General features: G+C 49.0%; 1 protein-coding gene across 2 annotated transcripts in view; it reads right to left on the minus strand.

The window, feature by feature from the left end:
- ETV6 (ETS variant transcription factor 6) overlaps positions 1 to 10,242 on the minus strand; it is a 140,056-nt gene extending 129,814 nt beyond the window's left edge. Inside the window, exon 1 of one of the 2 annotated variants that reach the window (XM_040594818.1) lies at positions 9,956 to 10,242. In XM_040594818.1, the coding sequence (XP_040450752.1) occupies positions 9,956 to 9,988 (33 nt within the window). In that variant the 5' untranslated portion in view covers positions 9,989 to 10,242. The remainder of the gene's footprint in view (positions 1 to 9,955) is intronic. The other variant, XM_040594817.1, reaches the window with a different exon arrangement.
- Between the last annotated feature and the right edge of the window lie 2,684 nt (positions 10,243 to 12,926).

The raw sequence follows: 12,926 nt of genomic DNA on the forward strand, positions 1-12,926 counted from the left end.
TAGCGAGTGAGACCCTTCAGTGACCGCTTGCAACATTTGGCCAGGCAGTGAAAGCAGCAACTCTTATACCCGTGGCTGCAAGCTCTGGTTGGGACACCATTTATCACATGTGAAAAAGAGTTAATGCTGCAGGAACACATTTCACATGGGTGATAATGGGAACTGGGAGACCTTTGGAAAAGCATAGGTCAACCCACATTTGGCTTCTGGAAGCAAACAATGTCTCTTCCCCATAACCAAAAAACTTCCCTTTTTCAAATGCTGCTCTGTAATTCCTCTTCCATGTGTTCCCTGAAGGTTTTCCCCTTTCATTTGAATCTGGGTAATTAAAGCAACAAAGCCAATCTCTTGCTAGTTCTAGCAATCCAGACTTCACAAATCTCTCTGAATCACAGACACAAATTCTTCCTTAGCTCTCTTCCCACTTACAATTAACCAGTGTTCTTGAAATTAAGACTGCTGGGGCTGAGACTTAGGAAACAATCCGGAGGAGACTAATAAGCACTTGAGACCAGCCTTCCAGGGTGCAAAATTTTAAATTGAAGCATCTGAATGCCTATACATCATCAGAGCAAGTCTATCTTGCCTGGGATCTTGTTCCCAAAAGACAAGAAGTCTCTGTTTCAGGAAAGGCTTAACAGACAGAAAAAGCAATCTTTCCCCTGTGTCATTATAGGATTTTCCCCCCCACCCCCATACAGGCTGCTAGATTTAATATCTTCCCCATATTCTTCTACCCTCTTTTTTAAATCTGTTTGTACTTTTAGCCTCCATAGCATCCTGCAGCAGTGAGTTCCATAATTTAACACAGATGGAAGTAATACTTGCTTCAGTCTTGCTGTCTGGCAATTATATTGCCTGCTCTAGTTTGGTACTATCAGAAATAACTGCTCCCCATACTATACTACTGTGTGATTTTAAAGATTTCTGTTATACTTCCCTCAGCAGTCTCCTTTCTAAGCCAGAGTCCTCAGCAATCTAGCTTCTCTTCCTATGGAAGTTTCCCCAAACAACTTCACGGGTCATTCCTGTATCTTTTTTGGTGCCACTACAAACCCTCCTAGTAGTCAGGAAAACACGCTATAATCAGAACTGATACACACCATTGATTCAAACTACAATATACAGATTTCTGTTTCACTCCCCACTCCTTTTCCACCAATTTTATTTGCCTATTTCACCCCAAACTGAAAACTGAGCTCAGTTTTCTCTTTCATTCACCAATCAAATCATTTCCCAAAACACGATTCCAGCTGCCAGAGCAGTTCTGGGAGGTCCATCAGCAAACAAGACCGAACAGGTGAAGGAGACCTCACTGTTTCTGTTAAGCAGAAGAGCCATGCAAAAGCCGCAACCAAAACTACCAAGAGGAAAAAAAAAAAAAATACTGCGCTCTTTGCCCACTTCTCCAAGCCTGCAAAACTCTGCCACTGCCCATCAACACAGTTTAGTTGGCTGTGCTAATTGGCTGTGCATACACTATTAATTCACTCTTCTCTTTCCTTGAGGTTTAAAAGAAGTTGTAATTTGTCCCAGTTGGGAGGTAATAAAAGCCAGCGCACGGTCAGTCATGGATGGCTCTGATGACTCAGCTGGTGTGAGGTAGCTTGCTAAGACACCATTGCCTGTGTGCTTGAGCCCAGTGTTTACTGTGCAACATGCGATACATATCTCAGGCCGCATGCCATGAAATATTTTATAGCCCATAACCTTCCTCCCCTGGAAGCCGCTCCCACAGTCTTCCCCAAGCCCTCTTCCAAAGAACTCATTTGCTCAAGCCATTTGACAGTGACAGAACCACTCAGGCTGCCAACCGAGAAATATTTTCTACATCCATCAGGACTCCTGTTCCTGCAACCTGGTGCCCTTCCTGGCACCCTGGGACTTAGAAACGAATGCATCCTCATCGCTCTGTGAAAACAATTCAGCCCTTCGTTCCCTCAGCCCCAGGGAGATGGCAGGTCCGTCACCCCACAGTCACAGCACAGCCCCAGTCAGGCACCTGGCACCTACACGTGCCTATACCAGGCTGCCCAACCCAGCACAGCAGTGCTCTAAACCAGAGGGAGCTGGTCCTCTGGAGCTGGGGTAAGGCTGCTGGCACCAGAGTCGCCACAGTAGAAAGACAGTGGCACAGGTGACAATGGCCCATCAGTGCCATGGGGGGTAGCCCAATTGCTCTGCAGGCTTCAAGTGTAGCTGGTCTTGCACAGTGGCAATATGCCCACTGGAAATATCCAAGCAGCTTCTCAGGGATGTGGAAAGGAAGACCCATCTGCCAGGGAAGATTTTTTCCAGTAGCCTCCAGTGATAACTGGAACCAACACCCTCATCCCAGAGCCTCTGGTTCCTTGCACCCTACCACCTCTCACTTCAATTCCTGGACAGGTTTGAAAAAGCTTGGCTTTGCTGTGTTTTAAAGCATAGGGCAGGTAGGAAGATGAGAACTCACTGTTCAAGAGGGAATATGGTGAAACAACAATCTCCAGTCCTAATCCACCCGAGAAAAAAAGGATTACTTCTGTCGTGAGAGGAATGCCAACACAGACCTCAGATGAGTTCCTAGAAAGTGGGAAGGAGCGCCCAATATTTCTGTAATGCTGGGTTTGCTCCATTTGACCTCCAAGTACATCAGCAGAGCTTCACAGTGCTCCATCAATGATGGGAACCACTTTGATATGAAGTCTTTTTAAGGAAAAAAAGGGAGAGAAAAGGAAAACACAGTTTGCAGATATCAATGCCTTGTTGTGGCCCTACTAACTGGATAAATCTGTCTCTGGATTCTAGTACTACTATCTCTGGCACTTCTACTAAACATTTCATTTATCTGGTAGAACTCCAAGCTCTTGGATTTCCACAGAATCCTATACCATTTAGAAAACGTTCCTAGTTTCTGTTAATAGATGTTTTGGAGGATCCCACTGAAGACATAATGGAAAAATCACTTCATCCATATTCTCTTGAAATTCAAACTACATAAAGAATCTCACTCTCTGCTGCTTTCCATCAGTTTTAAGGATATTCCTTACTGGATGCCAGCTGGTTTCCTCCACATTAAACTCTCAAGACTTTTCAAAACAAATAATTTCCAAGCTTGATCAGACCCTACCTGAGCTAGCTAGGAAAAAAAAACAAAACAGACCAAAACACACCTACAAAGAAGCTAACACACACACCCCCCAAAAGAAAAAAAAAAAACACCACTACACAAAAAGAAAAAAATAAGAAAGAAAAAAAGAAAACACAGCAAGAAATCACCCGTTGTTCCTATTTTTAACCACAGTTATTTTTATTTTAAAATTAAACATCCAAATTCTGGATTTAATACTAGCCAGCTGTTAATAGTTTAACATGTAAAGCTCAGTTGTCACATTCAAAGTATTTTTGTGGAGTTGTACTAATACTTAACTCTTGCAGTCACACCCAATGCTACTCCTGGCATTACACACATCTTTAAGGTGATTTACAATGCTATTTATTTCTATGTGCAAACATTCCACAGAACACCAACATAAACTCATACTTTCATACTCATTTTCTCTTCAGACTGCCTTAACCAGGACAGTATTTATAAACTGTACAAGAACGACACTGAAGCAAAGAAACTGCATGTGGCCTAACAAGGAATAACCTTTGGAAAATCATTTAGAGGAAAAATCACTTATAGCTTTCCTTAATTGCTATACCCAGTTCACTTTGGAGCTCAGTAGCATTATAGAAGAGAAGCAATAGCATCCATCAGTGAAAAATTTAACTACTTTCAAAATCCTTTATTTATCGCTGCTCCAGACATTGCATAAACAAGTTCAACTTCAGCTGGAGTTTTCTGCATTTATTTTCCTGCCAGCAGTGGCTTTTTTTTTTTTTTTGAGGGGTGGTGGTGGTAGAATCAGTATAGTTTAGCCTTAAGTTCCATTTGTTACTGAAGGAGTAGATAAAGAGAGCAGCTGTCCTCTGTGCTCCAACAAAACATTGCCTGAAGACAACTCAGTGACACCAGAACCAATATGGTCTAAATCTGGCTTAGGCTGTAGACCTAAAAAAATAACCCATGATGGCAGGAATCAATTGCTGCAACTCTACAGATAAAGGCAGAGAAGTTTTGGTGGCCTGTCAGATCTCTGCTCAGCCTGAACCTGAGCATGTACCTGGGCTCAGTTTGGCTTCTTCACAACTGTCTAAAGGAACACCCCACCTGTGGGCTGTCCCGGGCAGCCTCCTTCCCTCAGGAGGCACAGGGACACATCGTGACCTAAAAATTAAGTGACAATGCTAGCAGCTGACCACCAACCACTGCCTTTGTGAGCAAGTCCCTCCTTGTCAGATGATGAAGGGGTATCTGATCTAGCAGAGAGTGATGCTCTCCTTTCCCCACAAAAAAAAAAAACAACAACAACAACAACAACAACAACAACAACAACAAAAAAAAAACCAACCACGTGGGACAGCTGAGTGTGCAGCCTGCTCTGCATTCAGCTTCAGGGAGCCCTGGGAAGGGTGGCAGTCAGGGAAAGGCAGCCGGGATTGCTGTGGCAGCCACATCTGGCTGCCATCCCTGCCAGGTGCTCCTGCCCTGGGCCAGGAGTGGGATTGTGGCAGAACAGCTACACCTGCACCACGCGCCCACCCCTCCCAAAGCCGTGTTCAATGTGGGCTGTGGGCACAGAAACACCACCCTGCCTGTGTGTGGCTGACCCTGCCATCGGGACACAGGGGAGCCATATCTTGCTCTCTCCAGCTAGGTGGCCCTTACCAAAAAAAGCCAACAGCCAAACAACAATCACTCCCCATGCTCTCAAACACCATGTGAACTAAAAAGCCAGGAATGAATCAGATCACGCCATCACTGATTTCTGTAATAAACACAATTTGTTCCCATGCTGCGTTACAAATACTAAGCCTCGCTACTGCCCTGCAGAGGTAAGTTCATTATTATTTTATCCCTGTTTCACAGATAGGAAAAGCAAAGGCCGAAGCCAACATTTTCAGAAGCACTGGCTTTTGAATTGCTGTCACTCAGGGGATGCCCAGCTGAAGGCAATGAACCACAAATACATGCAAAATAAATACATGCAAAAAAACTCCCAAAGTAGCCAATTTTTGGACTATAGGTCAGAACCACACTACTGGCCAAAAACACAGGTGCTTTACCTCTCCTTTCTCTCGGTAAGTAGGTTATTAGGAAAACTTTTGTCAGAAGACTTCAGAAGGCAAGCACTCAAGGACCAGATAACTTTTCTAAGAGGCAGAAACATCACTTCTGTGTTAACTGTACAAGATTTCACCTCCTACTTATCATCACTTCTATCAGCAGAGCACTGCTTAGCCACCTCCCTCCAAAAGGCACTTTGAGATGCAAGGTGCAATATACATGTAAATTACCATTAAAGTATCCTCTGTTTAATTGGGGCATTTCAGATTCAGACTGCTGTTTTAATGGGTTGCCTCCCAGGAAACTGACTTCACCTGTAATGACACAGTGAATACTAATGACCAGTGTTTAATTGGGACAGTGTTAGTAAAATTTTGCTTCAGAGGGATTCAATTTAGCTGGTGCCAAGGAGTTAAGTGATTAATCAGGTGTTAAATAGTGTGTACATCTAAACACTGGTCTTCCACCATTCAATCCTACACCCACCACACTTAATGAGAGTTTTGTCATTGACACTAAGAGAAGGATCCTCCTCCTAGTACACAAGTTTGCTAATAAACATTAAGAAACATACTCTTCACTAACAGATACTCAGCCTTGGTTAAGGGTAACAGGATTCTGGCTGTGTGGTGCTGAACAGTCCCCCAGCATGGGAAGCCTTTGGTGGGAAAGAGCTCTTTGCAACAACAGCATCAATGAAGTATTAGGAGATATAAAGCCCTACTTAAAAACTGAGTAAATCTGGGGAAGCCAGTTAAGATCGAAAGCTCAAATGCTATGCTCATTCCTTGCCCTTTGGCTTATACGATCAGTCTTTTTCCTCTTCCTCTTTATAAAATGATTACAAAGTACATCCTTGAATCCAAAACAAGCACCAGCGAGACCAGTCCTTGAGCTACAGGGTTCTGTGCTGACTCCTGCAGTGCCCATGCAATCACAACGGCCACCATACAGTTCACTGCAAGAGAAAGCTCTCGCATCCACCAGCACAAGGCTGCATAAAATCTCCACTGGAGTCAGTTGTGCAGCCTGACTCACAGGAAGGCTCCATGACTTTCAGTGCTGTCCGTAGAAAGCTCTCTCAGCTCAAGCATCTGCCAGGCACACACAAGGGAGCCTGGCCTTGGAGAAGCCCTGGTCTGTGAGGTTTGCAGCAGCTGATCCTCCACCACCACCACATTCCCAGGTTTAGTTCCCCCACAGCTCCACACTTGTGCCAGCACAATTGTTTGTATGGTTGCATGGTAAACCAGACTAAGCAACTGAAAGTGCCAGATTTATAAAAAGGAAAATAAACAAACTGCAACATTCATAACTATTTGCCCACTGAGTTTTGAGCCTCCATATAACACCAGGGCAATATTCTCAAGGTATTATAATTTCAAGAAAAAAAACAGGGAGATCCTCACAATCAGAAGGCTTCAGGTGAGGTTTTAGAAAGGGAACTCATCACCACACAGACCTTAATTAATCACAGAAATCATCACCTGTGTTTAAACTGCTAGTCCTGTCTCCCTTTGAGCTTCTGCTCTCCTGTAAGCTTTTGCCAAGATGTTTACACTCTTCCTGTGCCTCATTTCTCCCACCTGGAGGAGGAGAGGTAAGGCCTGAAGAATCACTTGCCAATACTGTAACAAATGCCAGCATTGTGGCAGTATTTACAGAAATATGATCAGCTAACTACTATGGCTCAGAATCAGAAGAACAGGTTTACTACCAACATAGACATCCCAACAGCTGGGACAAAAAAATGTCGAAATATGACAACCACACCAGACGTCCATTCCCAGACCACCCTGGAGCCAAGGCCCTCAGGCCCTCTCAGGCTGGAGCCCACCACAAGCCTGAAACCTATCGGTTCACACAGAGAATACACTGATGCCCTAAGCTGTAGCAAACTCTGAGGGTCCAGCCTTCATTCTCCTCTCTCAAGATCTTGTTTTCTAAAACCCAGCAATGACTTCTCTCTGCAGCTTTAGAGTCTTTACGCACACACTTAACTTCCTTGCCACAACAGCACAGTTGGGAGTTACCGGGTCTGCTTGCCATCAGCCAGGCAAGCACACACCCAAACGTTGGCAAGATCAGGAAATTAGGATTATCTTTCTCCTCTCTCAGAGAAAGAGTTAATGTAAGTAAGCACACATACTTGCCGCAAAACAAACACATATCAATATATAATTGTACATACATACCGATAAGTACTTGACATGAACCAAGACATTGCTGCAAGTTTATATTGATTACCAGTAGTTTAAATATATACCAAAACTTCACCTCTTCACAGTTTTCCTGAATCTTATTCGAGTGTTTCTCTAACAAGGTGAGGTAGGGAGACTGTGCACTGAGCAGCTCAGGCATAAACAAAGCACTAGCCTTCACTCCCTCCACTGAAGCTTTCCATGGTTCATCACCTCAGTTGCTGTGGCACTTACTGCATGCACCCTTGCCCCGTATTGGAGAAGGAAAAAAAAATAACACAAAAATACATCCACCAGCACCACTGCTTCCAGTTCACAGGCTCCTAATGGAACTCTGCAATACCCTCACAGCACAATACTTGGCTACTTTTCAGAATAACACAGCAGCTTTGCAGCAAAGTTGGAGTACAGTGTAGAGAGAGCTTGCTCCTCTGCCTCAACCTCACACTCCACGCTGTGAGCCAGACTGGCACACTGAAGAAATAATCAGTCGTACTTGCATGATCACACTACCGTTTAAACAACTCCTCTTAAAATGCAGCTGCTGATTGCAACCACCTTTAACTTTGCCTAGTTGAAACAAGTGTCCAAAAACCAATGGTAGTTAGAAAAACTGAAAAGAAAGTTACCCAGAATGGTTTGACTGGTGAAGAAACAATAGCATTTGAAATTCACCTTTCTGTCTGAAAATATGTACTTTCTATTTTTGAAACTATTAAAATAATCATCAACAGCGAAGCCAATTAACAGTAGTTTCTGTCCTCCAACAAAGATAACTGCAAGCGTCAGCATGTAAACAAACTACACATTAGAAAAGAAAAATAAATTCAGACCATGATGTTTGTAATTGGTCAGTTAAAAAAAAAATAATCAGTTTCCCATTATCTGTCTAAATGTAATGGAAATTTGGCATTTAATCATTTCAAGACTCAAACAGAAGTTTGCTTGTCTCTCCTGCTATGTAGCTGCTCCCTTACAGTAATGATTCTATAACATACCTTAGTGAGGTTAGGTAAGGACCAGTTTTACTGTTCCTGAAATCAACTGTAGTGCTGTTGCTGACTTCAGTAAGAGCAGAAGTAAGCCTCATATTTTCAAAATGACATGTTGAAAACAAGGAAACACAACTCATATGACGCTACTTTTTCGTGACATTCGTGTTGTTCTGTTCAGAGAACACATCCTAACTTTCCACAGGGTTTACTAGCAATAACAGTAGCTGTATTTCATTTTATATATATTTACAGAGATCTGCTTAGTTCTAATTGTACACTTTTTGCCTGCATTAGCATTTTGCCATGCTGTAATGCACATACAATATCCCATTATCCAGTTTGGCCATCTGTGTTATGAAAAGTCAAACTAGACTTTCTAAGCCAGGAGACTTCACGGGACACAAGCCTGATCGCATTTAACACGGCAGGAGAAAATGCACCCCGAAGTTTTCAAATTATGGTCACACTGTATAGAAGGCAAGACTCACACCATAAACATACACACACATACATGGGGCAAGCAAACAAAAAAGCGTCATACTTCAAGCTGAATAAGTGTTTATTCCAGGCTCTTCCCCCTAGAGAGAGTCTGGAAGTCACCTTTTCCTTCCAGGCAGGGAGAGACAACCGCTAAAGCACTCCTACTTGGGCAGAGTTAGTCTAAGCAGAAGGGAGATTCCTGGCTGGCAACAAAGTAAATCAACCCCTGAAGAAAACTCACGATTCAACAAAGCCGAGAGGTGAGGGAAGGAGAGAAGAAAGCACTGTCTCTAGCAGGCTGCTAGATAGGAAGGGTCTAGACAAAAAAGGAAACTCAATTTTGTTTCCATTGTCTCAGCTTCACGCTGCCTCCACTTAAGATGAGAAACGTGACAGGGCAACCCCTTCTGCAACAGGCCGAGCCACAGAGAAATGCATCCCCCAGGCCCTGGCAGCGCAGCACCGCGCTACGCAGCCCGGGCTCCCCTACCTGCTGACAGGCAAGCGATGCCAGTAAACGGCAGCGGCTAAAAATAAATCATAAGAATATGGATATATATATATATATATATATATATAAAAAAGTCAACAATAAGAAGAAAGCCCCACAACGCACTGCTGGTGGAAGCAGCGGCGGCCGCATCTCCCCGACGGCAGGAAACTTTCTGTGAAGTTGCTGGCGAAGGACCGCGCACAGCCCGGCGGGCGGCCAGGCCGGGCCGGGCCGGGCCCGTCTCCGGGGCGCCGTGTGAGCACCGGGCGAGCCGCCGGCTCCTGCCGCCAACAGCCACGCCGCGAAGCCCCGGCCGTGGCGGCTTTGCGGTGCGTGTCGCCCGGGGCAGGCGCACGGCGCTGACAACCGACCGGAGCCGCGTCCCGTCGGCCGCCTCCCCCCGCCCGCGCCGGCTCCGCGCTCCTGCCTGTCACGGCCGGGGGCTGCGCGCCCCGCAAGCGTAGTGCGACCCCGACCCCCGTGGTGCCGCCCTTCACGCGGAGATGGGGGAAGAGGAAGAAACAGTTATTTTCACCCAAATAACCCTGGGCAAAGCACAGCGCCCGCCGCCCCGAGGCGCCGGCGGGCGCGTCCCGCGGTGACAGGGGCCGGGCAGGCAGGGTCGGGGCTTTACCTTGATGCAACACTGAGCAGGAGCCTCAGACATCTCTCAGGAGGGACGCGGCGGAGGCGGACAGGAAGTTCTCGGGCTTTCCCCACTTTCCGCTCCTCTCCCGGCCCGGCGGCACGGCCCGACTCGGCCCGTCCCCTCAAGGGGAAGTTGGTGCCGCCACCATCGCCTAGGCGGCGGGCGCGGCGCGGCCCGCGAAGCTGCCCGGGGGAGGCGCCCCGCCGCCCGAGTCCCCTCCTCAGCGCCGCCGCCGCCGCTCCTCCGAGGGCGCGCGATCGCTCCCACACGCCGCCCCCCCCCCCCCGCTCCCGCCCCCCCCGCGCGCGCCTGTGGCTCTGTGCGTGTGTGCGCGCGCGTGTGACGGCGCGCGCTCTGCCCGCGCGAGCCCGCTTGCGAGCCGGTGCGCGCGCGCGCGGCACAGGGAGCTGGGGGAGCGGCGCGGGGGGAGGGGCGGGGGTGCCGGCGCGAGGCGGCGGGAGGGGCGAGCGCCTCCGGCGCGGCCCCGCTGCCCGCCGGTGTTTTCCTTCCTGGAAGAGAGAAACCGAAAGGCGGCGGGGCCGGGCCGGGCCTGGCCGGGCGTTGCGCCCCGCCCCGCGCCGCTCATTGATCCGGAGTTTCGGGGCCGAAACTGACGTGGGTTCCCGGCACCCCGCGCCGCCCCTTAAAGGGGCCGCGCCGCAGCAGCTGCCCGCCGGCACCAACGGCCGTCGCCGCCTCGCCTGCGTGCGCGCGCGCCCCCCCCCCCCGCCTCCGCGGCCGGGCCGGGAGTGCGGCGAGCTGCCGGCGCCCTCGGGTGCCGGGGCGGGCCGCGCACGGCGGAGGGAGGCTGGCGGGGCACAGCCGGGTCGCTTCGCCTTATTCAGTGTCACTTGACTTCGCGGGGTGCCGAGGCGGGGTCGCGCGGGCCCTTTAAACGTCGCGCGCCGGTAGCGGCCTTCAACGCCGGGCTGAGCCGAGGAGGGGGGGGGCGCCGCCGCCACGGCGGGCGGCGCAGCAGCGGCCCGCGCAGCAGCGGCCCGCGGGCAGCACAATGGCCTTTGTTCCACCGCCGGGGCTGCCCCTTTAAGAGCCTCGACCAGGAAATGAGGCTCGGGTTACCGCGGGGCACGGGAAGTCCGGGGCGGGGGGCACCGCCGGCCTGTGCGCTTCCCCCCCCCCCCCCGCAGAGCCCCCGCCTGTGACTGTGCGGCCGAAGGGACCGGGGGGGCTGTCGCCCCCGCCCCGTGGCCTGGTGCTCCGGCCCTGCACCCCCGAGGGCGGCCGCCCCAGGGGAAGCCCCCTGCCCGCCGGCAGGGGAAGCCTCGGCGGCACGGCTTGTGCTTAGACCCCGGAGTGGGTCGCACCAGCACAGAGGTTCAGGGGGCCCGCAACGTATGGGATACATACTACGAGGCGCGTTACAGCCAGCTGCAATGGTATTACACAGTTCTCCTCTACCCTCCAGCTCCTGGAGCCCCAGGACTGAGTACAGCCCTGGCCCTTGTGATGGGAGTGAAAAGAGGGAGGAAACGGCAAAAAAGAACCCGGCCGTCTCTTCATCTAAACGTTTCTTTGTCTATTTTAAAGACAGTTTTGGATGCCCCTGATTTTTGGTTGCACCTACTTTATTGCAAGTCCCAAACGTGCCTGAGAGCACAGCCCTGCTTGTAGCCGTGTTGCTGCAAGGTGGAGGTGCCTCTGGAGCCCGCCCTGAGGATGCTGTGCCTTGGGATAAAGAGGCTCCTATTAAGGGATTCAGTGCTACTGAAAATAGCAGCCGAGGGAATCCTACCACGATGTTTTAAAGCAAGCCTTTGCTTAGGTTACATGGCATCTGCTTAACTGTGGCATGCTTGCATTAAACGCAGCGCACCTTCCCCTGCATGGCCAAGATGCAAGACCGCAGGGATCTCCCAGCCAGCATCCCTCGGTGGGCTGCAGCAGGCCGTTTCGCAAACCAGGACCATCTGACTCCCTGCAGCCTCTTCCAGCTTCGTTTTGGCCAGTCCCTGAAACTAAACGTGGAAGAGGGAGGAAAGGGACTATGCCCTCTCAGCCTAGCAACCAACGACCCTTTTCTAATAAAGCACCAACTCAGTAATAAAGGATTCATACTTACCTGTCTTCCCTCAGCGTGGCTGAGCTGCTGGAGTAGAGTCATTGCATCTCTATTGCTTTTACAGTGCCGCGCTCTCCCCTATTATTCTCTCTGCTTCCTCGCTATGATGGTTTCCCTTTCTACCTGCATGATTACCACTGCTGTTCCCCAAGTGCTGAATCTTTATTCTGCATCTCATGGCAAGTTGGAGGGGGCGGGGGGGGGGGCTTGTGACTCCTTATATTAAATGTAGAAATCAGAGATGGAAAAGACCTGTTAGGTCATCTACTCTGCTCCCCTGCTGGTAGAGGATTTACAGCACATGCCTGATTGCTCTGTCCACTTTCGTTGTAAATGCCTCAGATAATGGGGCTTCCACCTTTTTCCTTTGGAGACTATTTCATGGTCCAACAAGTCCCATGGTCAGGCAGATATTTGGCCTGTATTTTCATTTTTCCAGTTTCACCCAATTACTCCTGGTTATAACCATGTATTGTACTCCCCTAAGCAATTTGTCTCCTTTCTGGCTGTTTGTGCCTTGCACCCAGGTATTGCTTCTTTTCCTAGCCTTTGACATTCTTTCTCTCTTCTCATTAATCAGTCCCTGCAGCCACTTGGTCATTGTCATTGGTCTTCTCTGCTTCCCGTCCAACTGGGTCATCATCTCCTCAGCCCGTGGATGCCTGCATTTGAGAACAATCTTAAGGGTCTTTTCTAACCTAAATGATTGCTATGATTCTAAGTATATGTCTGATCCTTTGTGAATGCAGCAAAAACCCCATCACAGTTTAGTTTGTTTCCAAGTTGCCTCGGAAGCTCATACAAAATTTGTCACCTGCCATCACCCTGAATCAGATCTGGTCCTGTTACTCTTCAGTGTTCCCTCCTGTAGTGCAA

The sequence above is a fragment of the Falco naumanni genome, chromosome 5 (genome assembly GCF_017639655.2).
Source record: "Falco naumanni isolate bFalNau1 chromosome 5, bFalNau1.pat, whole genome shotgun sequence".
Taxonomy (NCBI): Eukaryota; Metazoa; Chordata; class Aves; order Falconiformes; family Falconidae; genus Falco; species Falco naumanni.